At 35.5% G+C, this 21,417-nt stretch overlaps 1 protein-coding gene across 3 annotated transcripts in view; it reads right to left on the bottom strand.

The window, feature by feature from the left end:
• The window catches only part of RABGAP1 (RAB GTPase activating protein 1), a 170,456-nt gene that overhangs the window by 83,195 nt on the left and 65,844 nt on the right, over positions 1–21,417 (bottom strand). For all 3 annotated transcript variants that reach the window (XR_005792690.1, XM_040482239.1, XM_040482241.1), the window contains 3 exons: positions 15,730–15,904; positions 12,774–12,867; positions 8,700–8,850 (listed from right to left, as the gene is read on the bottom strand). Coding sequence is in view for 2 of the 3 variants with exons in the window: in XM_040482239.1 (XP_040338173.1) it covers positions 8,700–8,850; positions 12,774–12,867; positions 15,730–15,904 (420 nt within the window). In the remaining variant the exon portion in view is untranslated. The remainder of the gene's footprint in view (positions 1–8,699; positions 8,851–12,773; positions 12,868–15,729; positions 15,905–21,417) is intronic.

The following is a 21,417-nucleotide window of genomic DNA, read 5'->3' as shown; positions in this document are numbered from 1 at the left end:
CAATGCATATGAAATTGCCTATATGTAGATCAAAAATTATCAAAAATCAGGTATTTTAATATGATCAAGCCTATTATGTTTCCAGTCTTATAATTCAGGAAACCTTTAGAACTCCCTGGGCAGATATGACTTACAGAAACTCACTACAGGAGACATGATATTACAGAGATAGGATATAGAGACCTGAAATTATTTTCATAAATACCAATTTGAAGAAAATGTATCTTAGTCCATTCAGGTTGCTATAGCAAAAATACCAGACTGAATAACTTATAAACAACAGAAATTTAGCACAGTTCTGGAGACTAGGCAGTTCAAAATCAAGGTGTTGGCAGATTTGGCATCCCATCAGGATCCACGGTCATCTTCACTATGTCCTTATAAGGCAGAAGGGGCAAGGGAGCTAACTGGGGTCATTTTGATAAAGATACTAATCTCATTCATGAGAGCTGCTCTCTTTTGACCTAGTTATCTCCCAAAGGCCCACCTCCAAATACCATTACATTGTAGGGGTTATGAGTTCAACACATGAAATTTAGGGGGATACATTCAGTCTATAGCAGGCCTACTACAGCAACTGCTATGTGGGAGCACACAATATAGTTTTAAAAGTCTACTCAAAACCTATTTTCCTATAGAAGCAGACAGCAGGAGTACTCGGCTGTGAAACAGAATCATGGGCTATTTTGGGAGGCAGGATTCAAACATGCTATATATCTAATTTTCCAGCATGTTCAAGCTAAAAGGAAAATCAACCATTTACTTTAGCAAACTTATTTAAGAGAAGAGGAAGTGAATGGTCACAAGTCAATAACTCATGTGAGTTCATATAAGCTAGTGGCAGAGCTGGAATAGTACTCAGGCTTCCTAACTCCAAGGCCAGTGCTCTTTTTGGTAAATTGACTTCCTTTTTATTCTAGGTTCTAAGGCTATATATTATTGCATCTTTCACTACTGCCAAGTCTACCAAAGATATTTTCAATTAAAACCAAAACAATCTGCATAATAATGGAATTTTAATTAGACATTTAAATTAAATTTCCAGACTGGTAAAATGTGGCTGGGCCTCTAGGACCTCCCTTGGACAAACAATTAAAAATGTAAAGAATGGTTACATGGACTTTTTATTAATTTAGATTTTGGATACAAACTTGAAATTCATAGCAAAAGATTCTTATAACAAAAGTTTATCAATAAAACCACTAGAGAAAATAAAGCAAACAGGTTTCAGAAAACACAAGGCTGAGTGGTTATAAAAGGAATGAGAAACATAAGGAAGCAATTTTGACATAAATTTCTGCTACTAAGCAAACTAAATAAATAAATAAATAGAGAGTCAATAGCATAAAAGTTAAAAATAATCAAAAGAAAGAAGGGCCAGAAGTGCATTCTGGAAGTTGGAGACCAGAAAGTGTCTCCTTTTCCCTCCATTGTCAATTGCAGTTTGATTCACCAGACCCAAACTGCTCAGTCTTACAACTTGAGAATTTACAAAAAAGCACCATGGGAGTCCCTATGGATTACCTATTAAGGTTCCTCCCCAATGTGTCTGACAAGTTCTATCTAGAGATCAAGATTGAGGAGCCTTTGGTCAAAGGCCAGAACGAATAGAAAACAAAGAATCTAAGAGTATTTGGTCTGCAGAAATTTATTCCATGAAGCCAAGGATAGTTCAGTATCAAGAAGTCTATCATAATGTTGATAGGTTATATATCTATTCCACTACAAATCTGTAAAAATCACATTAAATGCTAAAAAAGAAAAAAAACACTTCCTAATAAAATTTAGTAGACATTCCTAATAAAATCTCAAAGCCAGAGATGGAAGAAAATCACTTAAATACAATAAAACCTACAGGAGCGCCTGAGTAGCTCAGTCAGTTGAGCATCCAACTTGGGCTCAGCTCATCGTTTCACAGTTCATGGGTTTGAGCCCGGTGTTGGGCTTTGTGCTGACAGCATGGAGCCTACTTCAGATTCTTTGTCTCCTCCTCTCTCTGCCCCTCCCCTCCTCACTTTCTCCCAAAAAATAAACATTAAAAAACTTTTTAAAATAAAAAATAGGGGCACCTGGGTGACTCAGTTGGTTAAACGTCCAACTTTAGCTCAGGTCATGATCTCATGGTTCGTGTGAGTTTGAGCCCTGTGTTGGGCTCTATGCTAATAACTCAGAGCCTGGAGCCTGCTTCAAATTCTGTGTCTCCCCCTCTCTCTACTCCTCCCCTGCTTGCACTCTCTCTCTTAAAAATAAACATTTAAAAAAATTTAAGTGAAAAAAATAAAAATTAAGACTTACCAAAGAAATGAACAGTATGCTTTCCAAAAAATAAAAAAAAAAAAAAAACTAAAACCACCGTAAGTAAAATCAGGAACTAGATAAGGATGCTAGTTATCATCATCATCATTTAACACTGTCTTGATGTTTCTAACATACAAAGAAAACCAAACAGTCTGCATGAACAGTGAAAAAAAGCAACTGTTTTTGCTGCTGATACTACTGCATACCTGAAAATCTCAAAAGATGCTAGAATCCAATTAGGGGAACTAATAAAAATACCAAGAGGCAGATGGATAGAGAATTAAAAAAAACCAATGTCTATTCTCTATTGTAGCAATTAGGTCCTTGAAATAGAAATCAGAAGGAAAAAAAATACTCCATTTGCAACAGCAAGAATGCTCTAGGATAATTCTTAGGAATAAATTTAACAAAAAAGGCACAAGACATATATATGAAGGCAACTCTAAAGTCTTTAACAGACATAAAATAAGACCTAAACAAGTGGTAAGACATACCATCTCTTAGATATAAAGACACTATAACAATGTAACTTAGAGCCTAAATATGTAAAATAAATAAAATTCAAATTAGAATCCTTATATAACCTTACAGGGAGGCACTGGTGGTAAGACTGGAGAAAATGATTTTAAGAGTTATATGGAAGATTAAATATATGAAAGAATAGATAAGAAAAAAATATGGAATAAGAAACAGTGAAGAAAGGTTTGAAAAAAGATAACTCGAAGCCTCTTAAACCAAAACAGTATTGGTATAGGGACACACAAACTGATCAATAAGCAGAAAAATCTAGAACTCAATCCCAGTATATATGAGAATTTAAGATCTAACAATGATGGCAGTTCTATCCAGCAGGAAAATGGGAGTAGCACAATTGGTTATCCATCTGGGAGAAAGTAAAACTGGGCCGCTATCATATGCCATGTACAAAAATAAATTCCAGATGGATTAAAGATATAAATATATAACGTATACAATAAAAATCTTGCAAGAAAATCTCAGAAATTGCATTTACAGACTCAGAGGTAGGAGAGACCTTAACCAAGACACACTTTTCTACATAAAAATTGAAAATGTTTTGTAAGGCATGGAACCATCAGTAAAGTCAATAAAGAATTAAAGTTTTAGAGAGATATTTATAAAGAAGATAAAGGATTAATAAACATAATAGAGTACAGAGTTCTTTTTTTGGGTAAATGATTTTTTTTTAAGTTTATTTATTTATTTTGAGAGAGAGTGAGCACAAGCTGGGGAAGGACAGAGAGAGAGACAGGGAGAGAAAGAGAATCCCAAGCAGGTTCTGTGCTTGATCCCATGAGCTGACCATGACTTCAGCAGAAATCAAGAGTCAGATGCTTAATCAACTGAGCCACACTTGCACCCTGATAATTTTTATCTTATCTAAGTGATCTTCTTCCATCTCTGGTTTTGAGAATATATGTTTAAAAAAGATGAAGAGGTAATTCACAGAAGACTAAATTGCTTACATTTACCAGTAGTCAGAGATCTGCAAACTAAAGATATGCTGGTATCACTTACATCCACTGACAGCAGAAAATTAAATAGTTACTGATAACTAATACTGTTTGGGATATGGGTTAACAGGTACTTTGCTACACCGCTGGTGAACTATAAACTGCAACAGCCTTTTCGAAAATCAAGCTGGACATAAGTAAATTAAATATAAAAATTAAATAATCACTTAAAAAAACATGTCACCCTTTGATCCAGCAATCACACTCCTGAGACTCTTCCATAAAAAGAAGAGATTTAGAACGTGTTTAAGTATGTTTAGTAAAACATCATTTAGAGGCTAAAATCTGGAAGCAAAGTAAATGCCTACCAACAGAAGAGTAACTGAATAAAAAACTACACATAAAAACAAATGTGTTCATGTGTCTACAGGAAATTCTGTGTAAGTACATACATGGCTGTATAAAAAAAATTTTAAGTTCAAGGATAGACAAGTAGGGAGAATGGAAAAGAACCAGCTTTAGAGTCATCTCTGAGTTCAAATTCTGCCTCTATCATTTACTATGTGAATGATTATAAGCAAATTACTAAGCTTCACTGAACCTGTTTCTTCATTTCTAAAATGGAAATAGTAATTACCACTTCACAGGGATTTTCTTTGGATTTATGACATAATGGTTATAAAGTGTTTAATTCAGCATGTGACATATGTGCTCAAAAAGGGCAGCTACTACTACTATTTTTCCCTTCTTGAGATGAAAAAAAAAATCTGAAGTTCTCACTTTAAAAAAACTTAAAACCTAAAAAATAAAAAACTTAAAAAAAAAAAAAAAGGGAGAAGAGTGCCCTCAAACTCCACTGCTTTTAGAAATAAGAAACACCCTGGGGCGCCTGGGTGGCTCAGTCGTTTAGGCGTCCAACTCTTGGTTTCAGCTCAGGTCATGATCTCATGGTTCATGGGTTAGAGCCCCATGTCAGGCTCTGTGCTGACAGTATGGAGCCTGCTTGGGATTCTGTCTCCCTTTCTCTCTGCCCTTCTCCTGCTTGCACACGCACGCTCTCTTTCTCTCTCTCTTTCTCAAAATAAATAAATAAACATTAAAAAAATTTTTTGGGGCACCTGGGTGGCGCAGTCGGTTAAACGTCCAACTTCAGCCAGGTCACTATCTCGCGGTCCGTGAGTTCGAGCCCCGCGTCGGGCTCTGGGCTAATGGCTCGGAGCCTGGAGCCTGTTTCCGATTCTGTGTCTCCCTCTCTCTCTGCCCCTCCCCCGTTCATGCTCTGTCTCTCTCTGTCCCAAAAATAAATAAAAACGTTGAAAAAAAAATTAAAAAAAAAAATTTTTAGAAATAAGAAACACCTTCAAAATACACACATACCTATGTATTTTCTATTGCTGAAAGGTAACCTGTCCCTGGATTATAAAAGTCACATGGGAAAAACCCTACATATATCCCCTTATAAGACAAGCTTGATAATTAAAGCAAGGTGACGACAAAGATGTTCATCAATTCTATTTGCAAGGTAATGTTTTGGGGGGCTTCATTCTATACATCTAGTCACTGTTTCCTGCCATAAATTTAGTCTATGAAGAAGCAAAACAAAACAAAACACCTCTAAAGTAATATTACATGCGAAATTTAAGAACATGAAGCATATACCTGGCAAAGAACCCATGTCCAGAATAAATTAAAAACTCCTAGAATTAGTAGTATATAAATATATATATATATATACACACATATATACATGTAAATATTATTGTCTATATACATATATTAACATATATAAACTTTGCTTTTTTAGTCCATTTGGACCGCCATAACAAAATACCACAGACAGGATGGCTTAAAAACAGCAGAAAGTTATTGCTTACAGTTTTGGAGGCTAGAAATCCAAGATCAGGGTGCCAACATGGTCAGGATCTGATGAAGGCCCTTTCCTTCACTGCAGACTGGTGACTTCTTGCTGTGCCCTCAAATGATGGAAGCTGGTGAGGGATCTTTTTAGAGCTTCTTTCATAAGGGCACTATTTGCTATCATGAGAGCTCTGTCCTCATGACCTAATCACCTCTCAAAAGCTTTACCTCCTCCATCTTAAAAAAAATTTTTAGAGTATTTCTTATTTAAAAAAAGTTTTCTTTAATGTTAATTTATTTTTGAGAGAGAGACAGAGCACAAGTAGGGGAGGGGCAGAGAGGGAGACACAGAATCAGAAGCAGGCTCCAGGCTCTGAGCTGTCAGCACAGAGCCCAACATGGGATGCTTGAACTCACAAACCGCAAGATCATGACCTGAGCTGAAGTCGGATGCTTAACTGACTGAGCCACCCAGGTGCCCCCACGTTTTTTTAAAGAGAGAGAGAGAGAGAGAGAGAGAGAGAGAGAGAGAGCGCACACACAGGTGAGTGGGAGAGACGGGCAGAAGGAGAGAGAGAGAATCTCAGTCTCCATGCTTAGTGTGGAACCTGACGTCAAAACCAAGAGTCGGACACTCAGTATACTGAGCCACCCAGGTGCCCCTCAAAGGCTCTACCTTCTGATACCATCACTTTGGAAATTAAATTTCACCACATGAATTTTGAGGGAGACAAACATTCACACCATAACATTTGCTAAATGCAAGAATGTTCATAGCAGGTTTGTTCACAATGGCTAAAACTGGAAAAGAACAAAGCAAAACCAAATACCTATAATAGCAGAATAGATTTTTTTCAAGTGAGCTTTATTTCTGCAATGGAATACTCTCTGCAATTAAAAAAATGAAAATAAAAAGAGAAAGATGGGCTCCTGATACACTCCCAAATTAGATGAACAAAAGAAGTCCCACTCAAACGGGTATGAGCTGCATTATTGTATGATTGCATTTAAATGAAGTTTAAGAATAATCAAAACTATGGCACAGAAACAGACACTCAGATCAATGGAACAGAATAGGAAACCCAGAAATAGACCTATAAACATATGGCCAACTAATCTTTGACAAAGCAGGAAAGAATATCCAATGGAAAAAAGACAGTCTCTTCAGCAAGTGGTGCTGGGAAAACTGGACATGCAGAAAAATGAACCTGGACCACTTTCTTACATCATACACAAAAATAAACTAAAAATGGATGAAAGACCTCAATGTAAGACAGGAAACCATCAAAATGCTCGAAGAGAAAGCAGGCAAAAACCTCTTTGACCTTGGCTGCAGCAACTTCTTACTCAACAAGTCTCTGGAGGCAAGGGAAACAAGCAAAAATGAACTATCGGGACCTCATCAAAATAAAAAGCTTCTGCACAGCGAAGGAAACAATCAGCAAAACTAAAAGGCAACTGATGGAATGGGAGGAGGTATTTGCAAACGATGTATCAGATAAAGGGTTACTATCCAAAATCTGTAAAGAACTTATCAAACTCAACACCCAAAAAAAACAAATAATCCAGTGAAGAAACGGACAAAAGACATGAATGGACACTTCTCCAAAGAAGACATCCAGATGGCCAACCGACACGTGAAAAAATGCTCAACGTCACTCATCATCAGGAAAATACAAATAAAGCCACAATGAGATACCACCTCACACCTGTCAGAATGGCTAACATTAACAACTCATGCAACAACAGATGTTGGCAAGGATGTGGAGAAAGAGGATCTCTTTTGCATTGTTGGTGGGAATGCAAGCTGGTGCAGCCACTCTGGAAAACAGTATGGAGGTTCCTCAAAAAATTAAAAATAGAACTACCCTACGACCTGGCAACTGCACTACTAGGTATTTATCCAAGGGATACAGGTACGCTGTTTTGAAGGGGCACATGCACCCCAGTGTTTACAGGAGCGCTATCAAAAATAGCCAAAGTATGGAAAGAGCCCAAATGTCCTTCGACTGATGAATAGATAAAGAAGATGTGGTATATATATACAATGGAGTATTACTCGGCAATCAATAGGTTTCACCTCCTAGCTCCTGTACTGTGGTTTTGACAGGCACTCAATTAATGCTGTTTGAATAGTTACAGCAACAATGGAAAAAAATCAGAATATTAGTTCTTGAAAGAAAAAACATCTGTCTAGAAATAAAATGAGAAGAACACGAATATTGTCATCAAATAAAAGTCATTTTCTGGTAAGAGGTCCAATTTCATGTTCAAATGTTTTTCTTCCCCATAAGATTTTTTACAGTAAGAGTTTTATGGAGATATTATTCATCGAAGGTTTTAATATATTTTTAAAAGAAGTCCCACCTTTTGTCATACTAAAAAATTCTTAGGTATTATTCAGGGTTCTGAGCAATTCACTCATAACCCAGGTTTGGGAATGGAGAAACTGCTTTCCAAAGAGAAATACTTCAAGAGTGTGAGAAAATAAAAACAAAAATTAAAACCAATGAGATGGGCACAAAGGCATGAAGCATCACTTAATATTGAAGAAAATTAAATTCTTGTATGCTGTTCAAGAATAGTTTTTGTTGTTTTGCTTGCAAAACCTTAAGGAATGCATGAACTTGAGAGGGAATACTATAAAAAATGAGAATTCTTCATTTTAGAGGAATGAGCTAAAAGGGACTCCAGTATAAGAGAACAAAAATCATGTTCTTCCTATTGTAGAAACTAGAACTAGGCCTTACCTAGAAAAAGCACATTTCTGTGAAGTGTGAAAACAATTAAAATAAACAAAAAACAGTGTTTCATATTGCATGGCACAAATGATCTGACTGAACATGCAATTATGGACGAAAAGGATTTAGATACACAATGAACAGAGGCCATCCTCTGCCTCCAAGGTGAAGTCAGTCAAGGAAGAAAAACCTTTTTCCTTTTCTTTTTGTGCCAACACTAGAAACAACTTTTGGGCTGTTGTATAAAATTGAAATCAAATAGCCACAATAATCTTTTCATAACAAATTTCTAAAAGGATTAAATGCTGAGGCTGAATTATCAGCCCCTTACCTTTGTAATGAGAATTCGGTATTTTTCTACCAGGTGGTCATTGTTGTGACAACCTGCTAGCAGTTGCCAGACTTCTCCTCGCAGAGCTTCAGGAACACCACTTCTTACTAAGGACGACAACTGCTTTGGTCTCACACTCAAATTGAGATGCCTAAAAAGAAAGCCATAATCTGTAAGCACATTAAAGATTCTCTAAAGAGTGTTTTTTTTTTCTTTTTTAAGATCTTGTTTTTAAGTACTCTCTACACCCAACGTGGGGCTCAAACTCACAACCCCAAGATCAAGAGTTGTGCATTCCACCATCTGAACCAGCCAGGAGCCCCTAAAGAGTATTATTTTTATGAAAACTAAACTAAAAGGTTTTTAAAGACTTAATAAAGGTAACATACTAATAAAGAAAAAAAGTATTGAATTAGATGTGGCCAAGATAACTGTAAAAGATTGGGTGGAGGAAAGAATTGTGCAGCTAGACTGTTTTGTAAGTATCTTTAAATTACTGCTGTACTTAAAAAAATTTTTTTAATAAAAATCAAGGGGCGCCTGGGTGGCTCAGTCGGTTGAGCATCCAACTTTGGCTCAGCTCATGATCTCGCGGTCTATGAGTTTGAGCCCCGCATCAGGCTCTGTGTTCACAGCTCAGAGTCTGGAGCCTCCTTCGGATTCTGTGTCTCCCTCTCTCTCTCTGCCCCTCCCCCGCTCATGCTCTGTCTCTCTCTCTCTGTCAAAAATTAATAAACATTAAAAAAGAATTTAAAAAAATCAAAACTGGAAACCATAGCTTTATGGTTGTGGCTTATATAATAAAAACACAGCAAAATTCTAATCACTGGACACATACCCAAAGATAAGGGCTTGACCCTGCATCAAAATTCACAAGTGAATTAAATATTTATATGTTCTAAGTTAAAATAGTATTCTAAGTTAAAATAAATATTTAAATATAAAAATAAAACTTTCAGCGGCTTTTGTGATACCTTGCTTCAAGTAATATTTTTGAATGATTATGATGGATAAGGAAGTTTTGACTGTCCTATTGTAACATCAAAATAAATTGTTAAAGTCTTTGAGGTTCATTTATCTCATTTACAAAGTGGGGAAAATAAAACTTATCTTGAAATGTTGGTACCAATTTACAAAGCGGTTTGCATGAAATCTTATTCGATTCTCACAACCACCATGTGAGGTAGGTGGCTAGTATCTCCAGTTTTACAGATGGAGAAAGAAGTTCAGGGAAGTTGATTAAATGACTTAGGTAGTCCTCAAACTCTAAGACCTATGAATGCGCTGATATCATGGCTGCTTTGTGATTTGAGAGCTACCAATACTGAGTCAGTAAAGCAGGACTCTGATGTGAAATGGCTCCTGTGACTATCAAATTTAAACAGTAAGTTACTGATACAAAATGACCACTCTCAAAATACAAAAAGGACTCAGATTTTTCTCAAAACGTTCCTAGAATTCTACAGAATAAGGCACAGTATGTTTAAAAATGGTTAATTCTGTGATGCTAGTACCCTAATGTAGTAGCTATAGACAATTCAACATAGTTTTGTCTTTGCTTGGGAAAAAAAATTATATAAAAGTTGAAGGGTTGGGGGTAGAAAGAACAAAAGCAGTTGTTACTTAATTTAAAGACTGATGCACTATGGTCTGTGCACCAAATGTGGCCCACTGCCTGTTTCTATAAATCAACTTTTGTGGAGACAGCCTTTTTTGTTTATGTATCATCTATGACTGCTTTTGCCCTATAACAGCAGAGTTGAGTGGTCGTGAGAGAAATTACTGCACCACAAAGCCTAATATTTATGACCTATATGTATCTATGGCCTAAATATATATGACCTGGCCCTTTACAGAAACAATAAACCTAACCCTAGGTTTATTTGCTAACCCTAGCTTAATTTATATTGGTAAATTATTTTCAGAATAATTTTGTCATTGATCATATTAATTTTATCTCAACATACTATTTTATACCAACATTAGTTATCTTCTGCACTAAGAGTCACGTTTAAATGAACTTGGAGAGTTAGAGCTCAAATGTACTGCTGCTAATACTGCCACTAAAATCTAATGTAGAATTAAATAAACAGGCTTTAGGATCAGACTTGCCTGTGTTAAAAATTCTAGGTCTGCCATTTACTAACTAAAATTGCTGACTAAATCTCTGAGCCAGTTTCCTCATCTGCATAAATGGATACTAGTTCATAAGGTTGTTGTAACTGAAATAAAACACGGAACTTAGCACAATGCCTGGCATATGGTAAATTTATTAATTCTTACTACCATTGTTACCAGTACAACATCCATTATTTTTAATTTACAATAATCCTGAATGGCAATTTTAAAGACTTGAGTATTTTGTAAATGAAGAAAGAGACTCAGAAGAGTTAAGTGACTTGCCCAAGACCATACAGCTTGGAAGTAAAAGAGGTTGGATTTGAAGCCAGGTCTACTAGGCTCTAAAACTCCACAATATCGCCATGTTTCCTATGATGGAAAAAAGTGATGAAATGAATTAAAGAAAAAGACTGCATTATCATTTCTGAAGATATGACCCAAACCAGCAAAAACAGTTTTAAACGCCCTAAACAAAAATGTAAACTCAGTTAATATATTTGAGGAAATGGGACAAGGACGTAATTTAAAAAATTCAAAAACTGAAGAAACAAAACTTGTTACAAAACAAATTCCAAACAACTGTATAAAACGCTGCTGAGTTCATCCAATAAAACCTAGAGTCTAAATGCTGTATCTAAATGATTTTAAATACAGTGTTATGTAACCATGTCAAGATTCAATTACATTTCTATTTTAGAGCAGAAACCTTTTTCTTCAGATGAAATGCCTGCCAGCAGCAGTCCAAACACTCCAAATTCACTGAACTGAAAATATAATTGTGACGAGAGCATCAGCAGGTCTGTCTCCTGACTGCTAAAGGAATATCAAATATAAATGAGAACTATATCCCAGGGGGGCTTTTGCAGAGTTCATTTATTAAAAGCACTTGTGTAAAGACAAACCATGCTTTGGTTTGCATTCTCCTCCTGTACACATTTGACATTTCCCAATGTGGAGCACGTTTCACCAGAAGTGTAAAGCTCTCGCACTATGAGAGATGTGAGAGAGCTAGAAGCAGATGATGCCCATTTGTAGTCCCATTCCTTAAGGACACGGAAGATTTTTTAAATGCCGAAACATGGTTTTCTAAGAACAGAGTGAAAGGCTTCAACAGTTAAATTTTCTGAGAAAATCAGACCCCAAAGTAACAGGCCCACGGGGAACTCACATGACAATTCTAACAACCAGAAAGTCAGAAATTAGAGAAGTGCTCACATCACTTTTGAAGCTTTTTTTCCCAGCATATACTGGCATCCTACAGAGAGGAAAAAGGAACTACATAAATGTCTCACCAACGTGACTTACCAGAGTGTCTCTGGTGTCATTAATAAATACCTGAAATTAGTGTGTCCTTTTCAGACAGTCTACAGGATAGTGCTTAACAATGTTGTCAAGCTATCTCTTGAGCACAGAATTTCTCTTGACAAGAAATTCCTGAATCTTACCAGTGTTCGTAGGAAAAGTAATTGTTAGAGCAGTCAATGTATACAGCACATTCAAAACACTCTGCTGTACATAACACAGATAAGGAAAAATCCCACCTGAGGCCTCTACTGTGGCTCTATGCATTGTGTAAGCATCCTCCAAACTTCCCTGATAAAGGTGTACTGTCTTAATTGTTGTGTATTATCTTTGTCAGTGGTTCCTAAGTGCATCAATAAAATGGCCATCTTTCTTGATTTATTCCTTTCATATATTCCGTGTCTGGATTAATATTTTCTGCAGCAATGAGAATTTACTAGGTTTCTGATATTCTGAAAGTTGATTGCAGATATTCACTACTTACCCTTAAAACGGCTAAAAACAGAGATTCCAGAATACAAACCTCATATTTTGGTTTCTATGATACGTTCCAGAATTGAATAGTTCCAAAATTGAATACTGTAGTTAAGGGAATATATCCTACCCAGAAAATGAGAATTACAGATGAAAAGGAGAACTATTCTAACTTACCATTTTGATAGCAGTTCTCCCCATGTTTCAAGAATTTTTCCTGCACATTCTTTGGATACATCACCAAATCCACTCAAGAGGGGTTCATCATTATCTTTAATAAAACACACAGAAAAGGATAACAAAAGTGGCTATGCTAGTCAGAAGAATGAATGGAAACATAACAGTCAAATTTGAAAGATTTTACTGGGAGGATGAAGTCATAATTTCTTTTAGCATATAAATGTAAATACAAAGAAAATGAAAATGGTCCTAGGTAGAATGTTGCTGTGATCTCCTTATTTCTTTAGCTTTCCATAGAGGTCCACATTATGTCAACTGAGGAAAAGAGCCATTTAATTATAAAATGGTAAAACTCAAATTATGGTATCTTCTTTTTCCTTTTCCAAAGCAAACAGCTTTATCTATGAAAATATGTACCAGTCTTATTTACAACAGTTAAAAAAATTTACAAACCACCTAAGTGTCCAACAGGAGTAGAGCAGAGAGCGGCTAAATAAATTATGATACATGATGTTTACAATGTGATTACACATTGACATGTGTTTACATTAATAATCTGGCAAAATGCCACATAACGTAAAAATATCAAGAGCTGATAAGTCTTTGTTATGATCAAAATAGTCTGGAATAAATTATGCTAAGACATTAACAATTACTGTCTCTCAGTAACAGAGTTATAGTTTATTTCCCTTTTCCCCCATGTTCTTATGACTAAATTTTCTACACTGACATACATTAATTTATAACAGAAAGCACAAAAATATCAAAAAGGATCAAAATGAATCATTTCAAACTGAACTCTAGTAATTAAGAAAAGTAAAATCAAATAAGAATTTAAAGACTATAAGATAGGAAGACAGTGAAAAAAAGGGACACTGATAAAGAAGGCCTGTGAAAGAATTTTTAGAAGTTATCATGAAGGGGGGGAGGCGGGTGGGAAACATGGACTAAGACATTTACTTAATCAATCTTTTGTTGGACGCTTAGGTAGTTTTCCATTTTTTGCTACAAATAGTGTCAGGATGAATATATCTCTTGCTTTCATTGGGTATGTGCCCAGAAGTGGATCCTGGGCTAAAATGCATAATTTTAAGGATTCTGTAACTTACTGACAAATTGCCTTCCAGAATGGCTCTACAATTTACATTTCCACTGTTGAGTACAATGGTACTTGCTTACATGTGTCCTCAACCAATGCTATTTCTAAGATTTTTGGCCTAACCTGCCTAAACAAAGTTTATACCTGTAATGATACCTGTAATGATCTTTATACCTGTAATGATTACATCATGAATTTGCATCTCAACTAGTGACAGCTCAGAAATCCATGATACTTATAACATCTGTACATTGTAATGCCTTAGACGTTATCATCAGTTTTGATGGTAAGATAGGCAAGACGCAGACTGAGTGTAAGTGAAACCTCCTTTGGGACAAATGGGAGGATCAATAAGGAAAAGATAAATGCTCAAGGGCACGAAGATAAACTTCCCCAACTTCATTATTTTGTCAGAATTCACCCTACTTTCTAAGGTCTCACGTAATTCTCCACTCATTCAAATATCAATATAATACAACTCTCTGGGGAATAGTAGCTATAAAAAATGTACTAAGAGGTACAAGAGATGATAATTCCTTTAAAGAGATCAGGAATATCTGCCTTATCAAGTTGTCTTTTTCTGGTTTGGATGCTTTCAACATATGTGGACAGCAGTCTGAAATATGTGGTTACAACTCCATGTACCAAAGGCAGGGGTATGGGTAGAAAGGGAGCAGGCAACCTCAGATGCAGAATGTTGCTTCTGAACACCTCTCCTTTATATCTGCTGGCTTCCAGTCCTGGGAGCACCAATGTCCTATGGAATATGAAGCCTCTCTACAGGACCATGGACATTTCTTTCCAGGGAGCAAACACATGACAACAGGATGGGTCTCCTTGGTCCATATATTATGTTAGAGGATTAAAAGATGGCATGTCTGCACAGCTTTCTTCAGCAACATGGTCCTGTCATTAGTTTTTCACTATAGGAATGGATCGCAGCAGGGGTACCCATTCCACGAATATTTACTGAGCATCTATTACATACCAGGAATGGTGTTACACACTAGGGAAACAGCGTGGGCAAAAAAAAGATACACGTTCTTCCTTCCCAGAGCTTGTGTTCTAGTGTTCCCTCTCTCATGGTCCGCCACTGGCCCTCATGTCTCCTAGTTAGCAACTGTCACTGGAGGTCCTCTGAACTCCTCAGTTATACTGAAAAATGTATGCCTGCTATAGATTACAACTAGATGTTAGACACGATATTATCCTTCAGTTGGGCCCAAATTTCTCTGTAACCGGTAAATACTCTTTAAAATGCACAGCATTCAGATTCAGCATTTGACCATTCTCTGGTTTCATAAAAATAGAGTGTCTTTCTCAGTTTATGGTGGGTTTTACTTTTATTGCTGAGTTTAAGGGTAGAAGAGTTCTCCAAACTATTACTATTAGGTTGATTCCTAAAGTTTACCAGTGTGAAATCCAATAATGTATAAACATAAATTTGTATATTTAAATACATGTATTTTGTGAAAGGATCATGTGTGGAAGCCACATTTTGGCAAATGAAACTGTCCCTGTAAAATAAATCAGCAGAGATAGGAACATGTATTCAGGTAGAATCTATGTCACATGTGCTCTAAAAATGTGCTAATACACTAAGATAGCATAGGCAGACTCTTTAAAAAAGCACTGACCATAAATCTCATTTTTTCCAAACTGATGCAATTATCTTAAAGAATGTCCTATATTCACCATTTTTGAATCTCCCATACTCCTTTGCATATAGTACACTCTCATACGCATTGAAAGAATTCCAAATGCTACGTCACATTATCAATTCCCTGACAAAATGATAATGGTTTGCATGGTTTGCCACCCCAAAATAGAAATTAAGGTCTCCCTGCAATTTACCTTCCTCTTCATCATCTTCTGGAGGAGAAGGTATCATGGAACTCTGAGATCCAGACTGTGGCAGGCGAATTGAGGGACTGGCTGTAGTTTTCCTCCTCTCTCTTTCTGATTCACTTTCCAAGCACACAACTTCATATAAAGTATCAGTATTGTTCTTTCTTTCCTTCTGCTTTATCTTGAAGACGAAAAAATATTCTTTACTAAGTGGTAAAATTATTTTTTAATTGAGCACTACACTTCTGATTTCATACAGGATGTGAGAATAAAAAGGTATCACTTTGAATGTCTACACTAAATGTAACCTTTTCTAAATAGAAAAATACATGTTTGGATTTAAAAACCCATAGGAAAATAGGTTATTTACTGGGCGGGACTCTTGCTCTGCAATTGTATTGTCTTCATACTGTATCATCATATATGCAATTGCCAATATCCTGTAAGCGTTAACCATCTATAGCTTCCTTGTTACTTTAAGGTGTCCTTTAAAGTTTCCTATATGAAACTATCCATCAAAAAAATGTTTAAAAATATTTTAGGGGCGCCTGGGTGGCTCAATAAGTTAAGCATCCAATTTGTGATTTCAGCTCAGGTCATGATCTCATGGTCCTGAGTCTGAGCCCCGTGTTGGGCTCTGTGCTGACAGTGTGGAGACTGCTTGGTAGGATTCTCTCTTTCAAAATCAACAAACAAAAAAAATTCTAGGGGTGCCTGGGTAGCTCAGTTGGTTAAACTTCCAACTTCGGCTCAGGTCATGATCTCACAGGTTGTGAGTTTGAGCTCCCCATTGGGCTCTGTGCTGACACCTCAGAGCCTTGAGCTTGCTTCGTTTTCTGGGTCTCCATCTCTCTCTGCTCCTCCCCCGCTTGCACTCATTTGCGCTCTCTCTCTCTCTAAAATAAACAAACATTATGGGGCGCCTGGGTGGCGCAGTCGGTTAAGCGTCCGACTTCAGCCAGGTCACGATCTCGCGGTCCGGGAGTTCGAGCCCCGCGTCAGGCTCTGGGCTGATGGCTCAGAGCCTGGAGCCTGTTTCTGACTCTGTGTCTCCCTCTCTCTCTGCCCCTCCCCCGTTCATGCTCTGTCTCTCTCTGTCCCAAAAAAATAAATAAACGTTAAAAAAAAAAATTTTTTTTAAATAAACAAACATTAAAACAAAAATTTTTTTTTAATTCTAAAACAAAGTTTAGGACTAAGAGAGTCCTCTTATTCCCATGTTTCTTCCCACTCCTTTAGCTTATTAATTAAAGCACTGTAGGAACTTTTCTTCCAGTGAAAGCTACAACTGGGGGGGGAGGGTAAAGGTGGGCAACAAAAAAAGAGATTAATTCACAAAAATCTTATATCTCAAATTAGTTTGTATTTTGAGGCAAACGTATAGCAGTTTGAACTCACCTAAATTAAAAATTAAGGACAGAGAATATAAAACTTTGCCAGTACCAAATTTAAATATATTAATAGTCCACATTACAGACAGTTTTAAGGAGAAGGAGGAGGGAAAAAGCGAAATACAGAGCAGGAAGAAAAGGCAAAACTGTAGGGAAAGATACAAAGATAACTCACAAGGTGGCTACACCAATGAGAAAGATGTACAAGCATAAAGTAAAAATACAGAAAGGGGATTAAAAGGTTCATAAGGTACAGAAATGCCTGCTTAATATAGAAGTCAGTAAAATTTTCTGTAAAGGGCCGAAGAATAAATATTTTAGTCTCTGGGCACCACTAGTCTGTGGCAACTATTCAACTCTACCGTTATGGTACAAAAGCACCCACAGATACTGAGTAAGGTGACCATGGCTGCATTCCAAAGAAACTTTATGAAAACAAAGGCCAGGCCAGACTTGACCCATGGACTGTAGTTTGACAACTTTGTTTTAACAGGTCTACCTAAGGATTATTTAATTTTCTAGATGAATAAACAATTTTGACTTAGTTACTTACTATTAATTAAAAACCCAGACTCTGGGAAGTTATATATTAGCCTACAAATTTGTATCTGGTAGATGGGCAAATGATTTCTGCCCAGTAGAAAAGATAACCCAAAGTTAATCTATAAGACATTAACCAGTTTTGTTTCTAACCTAGCAATCTTGTTCTAATACTTTTTTTTTTAAAGAAGCACTATATAAACTCAAGTTCCTCAAATACATAAAGCCAGTTTTACCATCTTACTGGTCCTCTCGTTACTTAATGAACTGAACTAAAATCTATGACACATGTTCAGTCTAAATTTCTAATTATTTTTAAGTATTATACTTTGATAGGGAATAGGATTTTTTTTTATTTGTTACAAATTACTATCTGAAACATTAAATACTACATAAAAAAGTTCAAAGATCAATAGCTCTTTACCTTTAAAAAAAATTTCTCAGAGACTATATAAATGTGATAACCATTGCAGTTCACCTAGAAACTCTTCTGTGAATAACACTGACCAGACCAACACTGCCCTTTGAAGTCAGATAAACATAGTCATGAAATGAACCTTGCTTATAAGTCAAGAATTCCAGCTATTAAATATGATACTCATTACTGAAGCTGGGAAATAATATGTGGGGGTTTATTACACTATTATTTTTATTTCTGTGTACATTTGAATTTTCTGTAATAAACAGCTTTTAAAAAAGCACTCTTGTAAGAAAAACACAGACTTGAATAAATGGAACAATATCACATGTTCTCAGGTAAGATGACTAAACATCATAAAGATGTCAATTCTCTTCAGTAAAAATACCTATCCTTTTTTTCTAGAGCTATAGAATTTGAATCTAAAGTTTACATGAAAAATAAACAAAATCCACAAAAGAACTGGGGAGGGAGGGCAGCCCTATCAGATATTAAAACATATTATAAAGTCTACATAATTTAAAGGGTGATATTGGTGCATGAGTAACCTAAAAACCCCATAGAATAGAACGTAAAAACCATAATGAAGAGAACATAATAAAACACAGTAAACATAATATTAAAAAAGTGTATGGTCATTTGGAAAAACATTAAATCAGATTTATACTTTACATCATATAACAGAATAAAATACTAATGAACCAGAGCTCTAAAAGTAGAAAAATGAAGCCATATAAGTAATAGAAGAAAATGTGTAAATTTCTTTATTATTGGGTGTATGGAAAGCATTTCTAATTATAACTTAAAAGCCAGAAGCTTTAAAGGAAAAATTCGATGAATTCAAATACAGGAAAAGAAACTATACAGTCAAAAAGCTGAAAAGATTCATCATAACTTAAGTCAAGTGACAAACCAGAACAAATGTTTGCAACTTATATCTCAAAGGGTTAATCTCTCAACTACAGAAAGAGCTTCTAACAACTAAGAGAAAAAAGGCCAAAACCAAAAAGCAAAAAATATGAAGAGACAGTTCAGAGAACAGGAAAGTAAAATCAATCCTAAACATATGAAAAATGCTGGTTTTCATTCATCAAAGGATAAATTAAAACTACCATCAGATCCTTAAGTTTGACAATATACTCATGACAAACATATGGAGAAACGGGTATTCTCATATCCTGCTCATCTCTGATTACAACTGTGAGAGAGGAGAATTTGGCAAATATGACAAAATTACATACGCAAAATTATGTCATGTGCTAATGAGTATACTAATAAAAATTTCCTCTAAGATGCAGTTTCATAAAATCAAAACAACATATGATACAAGGTTCTATACTGCAACATTATTTGGAATAGCAAATGATTGAAAAAAAATCCATCAATAGAGGACAATTTAAAAATCAGAGATCATGGAGCGTCTGGGTGGCTCAGTCGGTTGAGTGTCTGACTTTGGCTCAGGTCATGGTCTCACAGTTCGCAGGTTCGAGCCCTGCATCAGGCTCTGTACTGACAGCTTGAAGCCTTGAGCCTCTTTGGATTCTGTATCTCCCTCTCTCTCTGCCCCTCCCCTTCTTTCTCTCTCTCAAAAATGAATAAATGTTAAAAATCAAAGATCATGATTCACCCGAACAACACAGTACCATGTAGTCATTAAGAATGAGGAAGATCTCTGTGAACTACTGTGGAATGATCATCAGGATATATTAAAAAAGCAAGGGGTAGAACAGTATATGTTAGTTTTTGTTTAAAAAGGAAGTTAAAAATATGTAGGAGTATTTCATTATTTTCACAAAAAGAAACTTTGGAAAGATAACCCAGAAACCAATAATAATGGTTACTTATGGGATTGGGTGGAGAAACAGATGAATGTAAATATGACTGCTGAGTACATTTTTACATAATTTTGACTTTTGTACCATTATATTTAAATATTCAAAAAAACCAAATTAAACCAAAAAGGTAAAAAAACACCCAACAACCCCAAATTGAAACTATGGAAACCAATGAACCTAACTATATGTCAAGTGGTAACATAAATGAGAAAAAAAATTCCAATTAACTTCTGAACCTGTGTTCAGAAACTGATTTCATAATCTTACTAGAATAGTTCAAAGGGAAAAAATAGTTCAATAAAATCTTAAACTTCACTCAATAGTTTTATTATTAATTGGAGTACTGATTTCTTTTTGAAATGAATATCAACAAATGGGAATTTGAAACTGTGTGGACTCAAATAATTTCATATTATATACATCTATTTTTATGTAATACATAGGTACTACAATTACATTAATAGATATTTCTCCCAAAATTTATGCATCTATAGAAAAATTCAGAATATACTAAATATTCTGAAAACCTTTTCATTTAAGAGGTTACATAGTGATTTTTATATACGGATATTAAAATATAGGTTTTATTTACAATAGTAAAAAACTTGTACACAATGCAAGTTGTACACAAATCACAGTTTAACACAAGCTAGATTTTAGAAATGATGCAAGTTTATGGGCGCCTGGGTGGCTCAGTCAGTTGGCCATCTGACTTCGGCTCAGGTCATGATCTCATGGTCCGTGAGTTCTAGCCCCATGTCGGGCTCTGAGCTGATATTCCATGTCTCCCTCTCTGCCCCTCCCCTGCTCATGCTCTGTCTCTATCTCAAAAATAAACATTAAAACAAAAATTAAAAAAAAAGAAATGGTGCACGTTTATTAATGAATGCTTAATTACCTCATCAGTAAATTTATTAATATATAAGCTTGTCCTCACTGAAATTTTATAACTAAAATCTATATTTCAAAAACACATTCAATAAATAGTACCTTTTTTTTTTAACATTTTACAAGTTTTTGATTTGTAAAATTAAAATAAAGATTTTGTTATAAATTTGCTAGGAATAATAAAGATCTGTATTAAGGGTATTTCCTGGAATACTGTTATTTTTTGAATTCTTCAATAAAGTAGGATAAAGCAAAGATTACTATTACTGTAATTAAGAAGATACTCAATATTAGAAACATATATAAACGTAAAAGAAGAAAACCCTGTAATATTAAATTACTATTGAAATTATGTGAATGAGCTTAACTGATTTAGGGAAGGATTATCAATGGATACTAAAATCATTAGTTAGAAAGTTGTAGAGAACTGGGTAGTTGGAAGTTGCCAAGAACCACCCCAAATTTATTTGCTAAATACAAAAAGAAAACTATTTTTACAAAGGAAAAATCCACTGGTCACCACCTAATCCCAGTGACACTTCCCAGGAATAATGGAATACTATGATATCACATGTCTCCTGATTTAGCAATTGAAGATCTCTACTATAGAAAGCATTTCCAT

Source organism: Herpailurus yagouaroundi, unplaced genomic scaffold (assembly GCF_014898765.1).
Source record: "Herpailurus yagouaroundi ecotype Mexico unplaced genomic scaffold, PumYag 160, whole genome shotgun sequence".
Classification (NCBI taxonomy): Eukaryota; Metazoa; Chordata; class Mammalia; order Carnivora; family Felidae; genus Herpailurus; species Herpailurus yagouaroundi.
The sequence above is the reverse complement of the archived record's forward strand: the minus strand, read 5'-3'. Positions and strand labels throughout refer to the sequence as shown.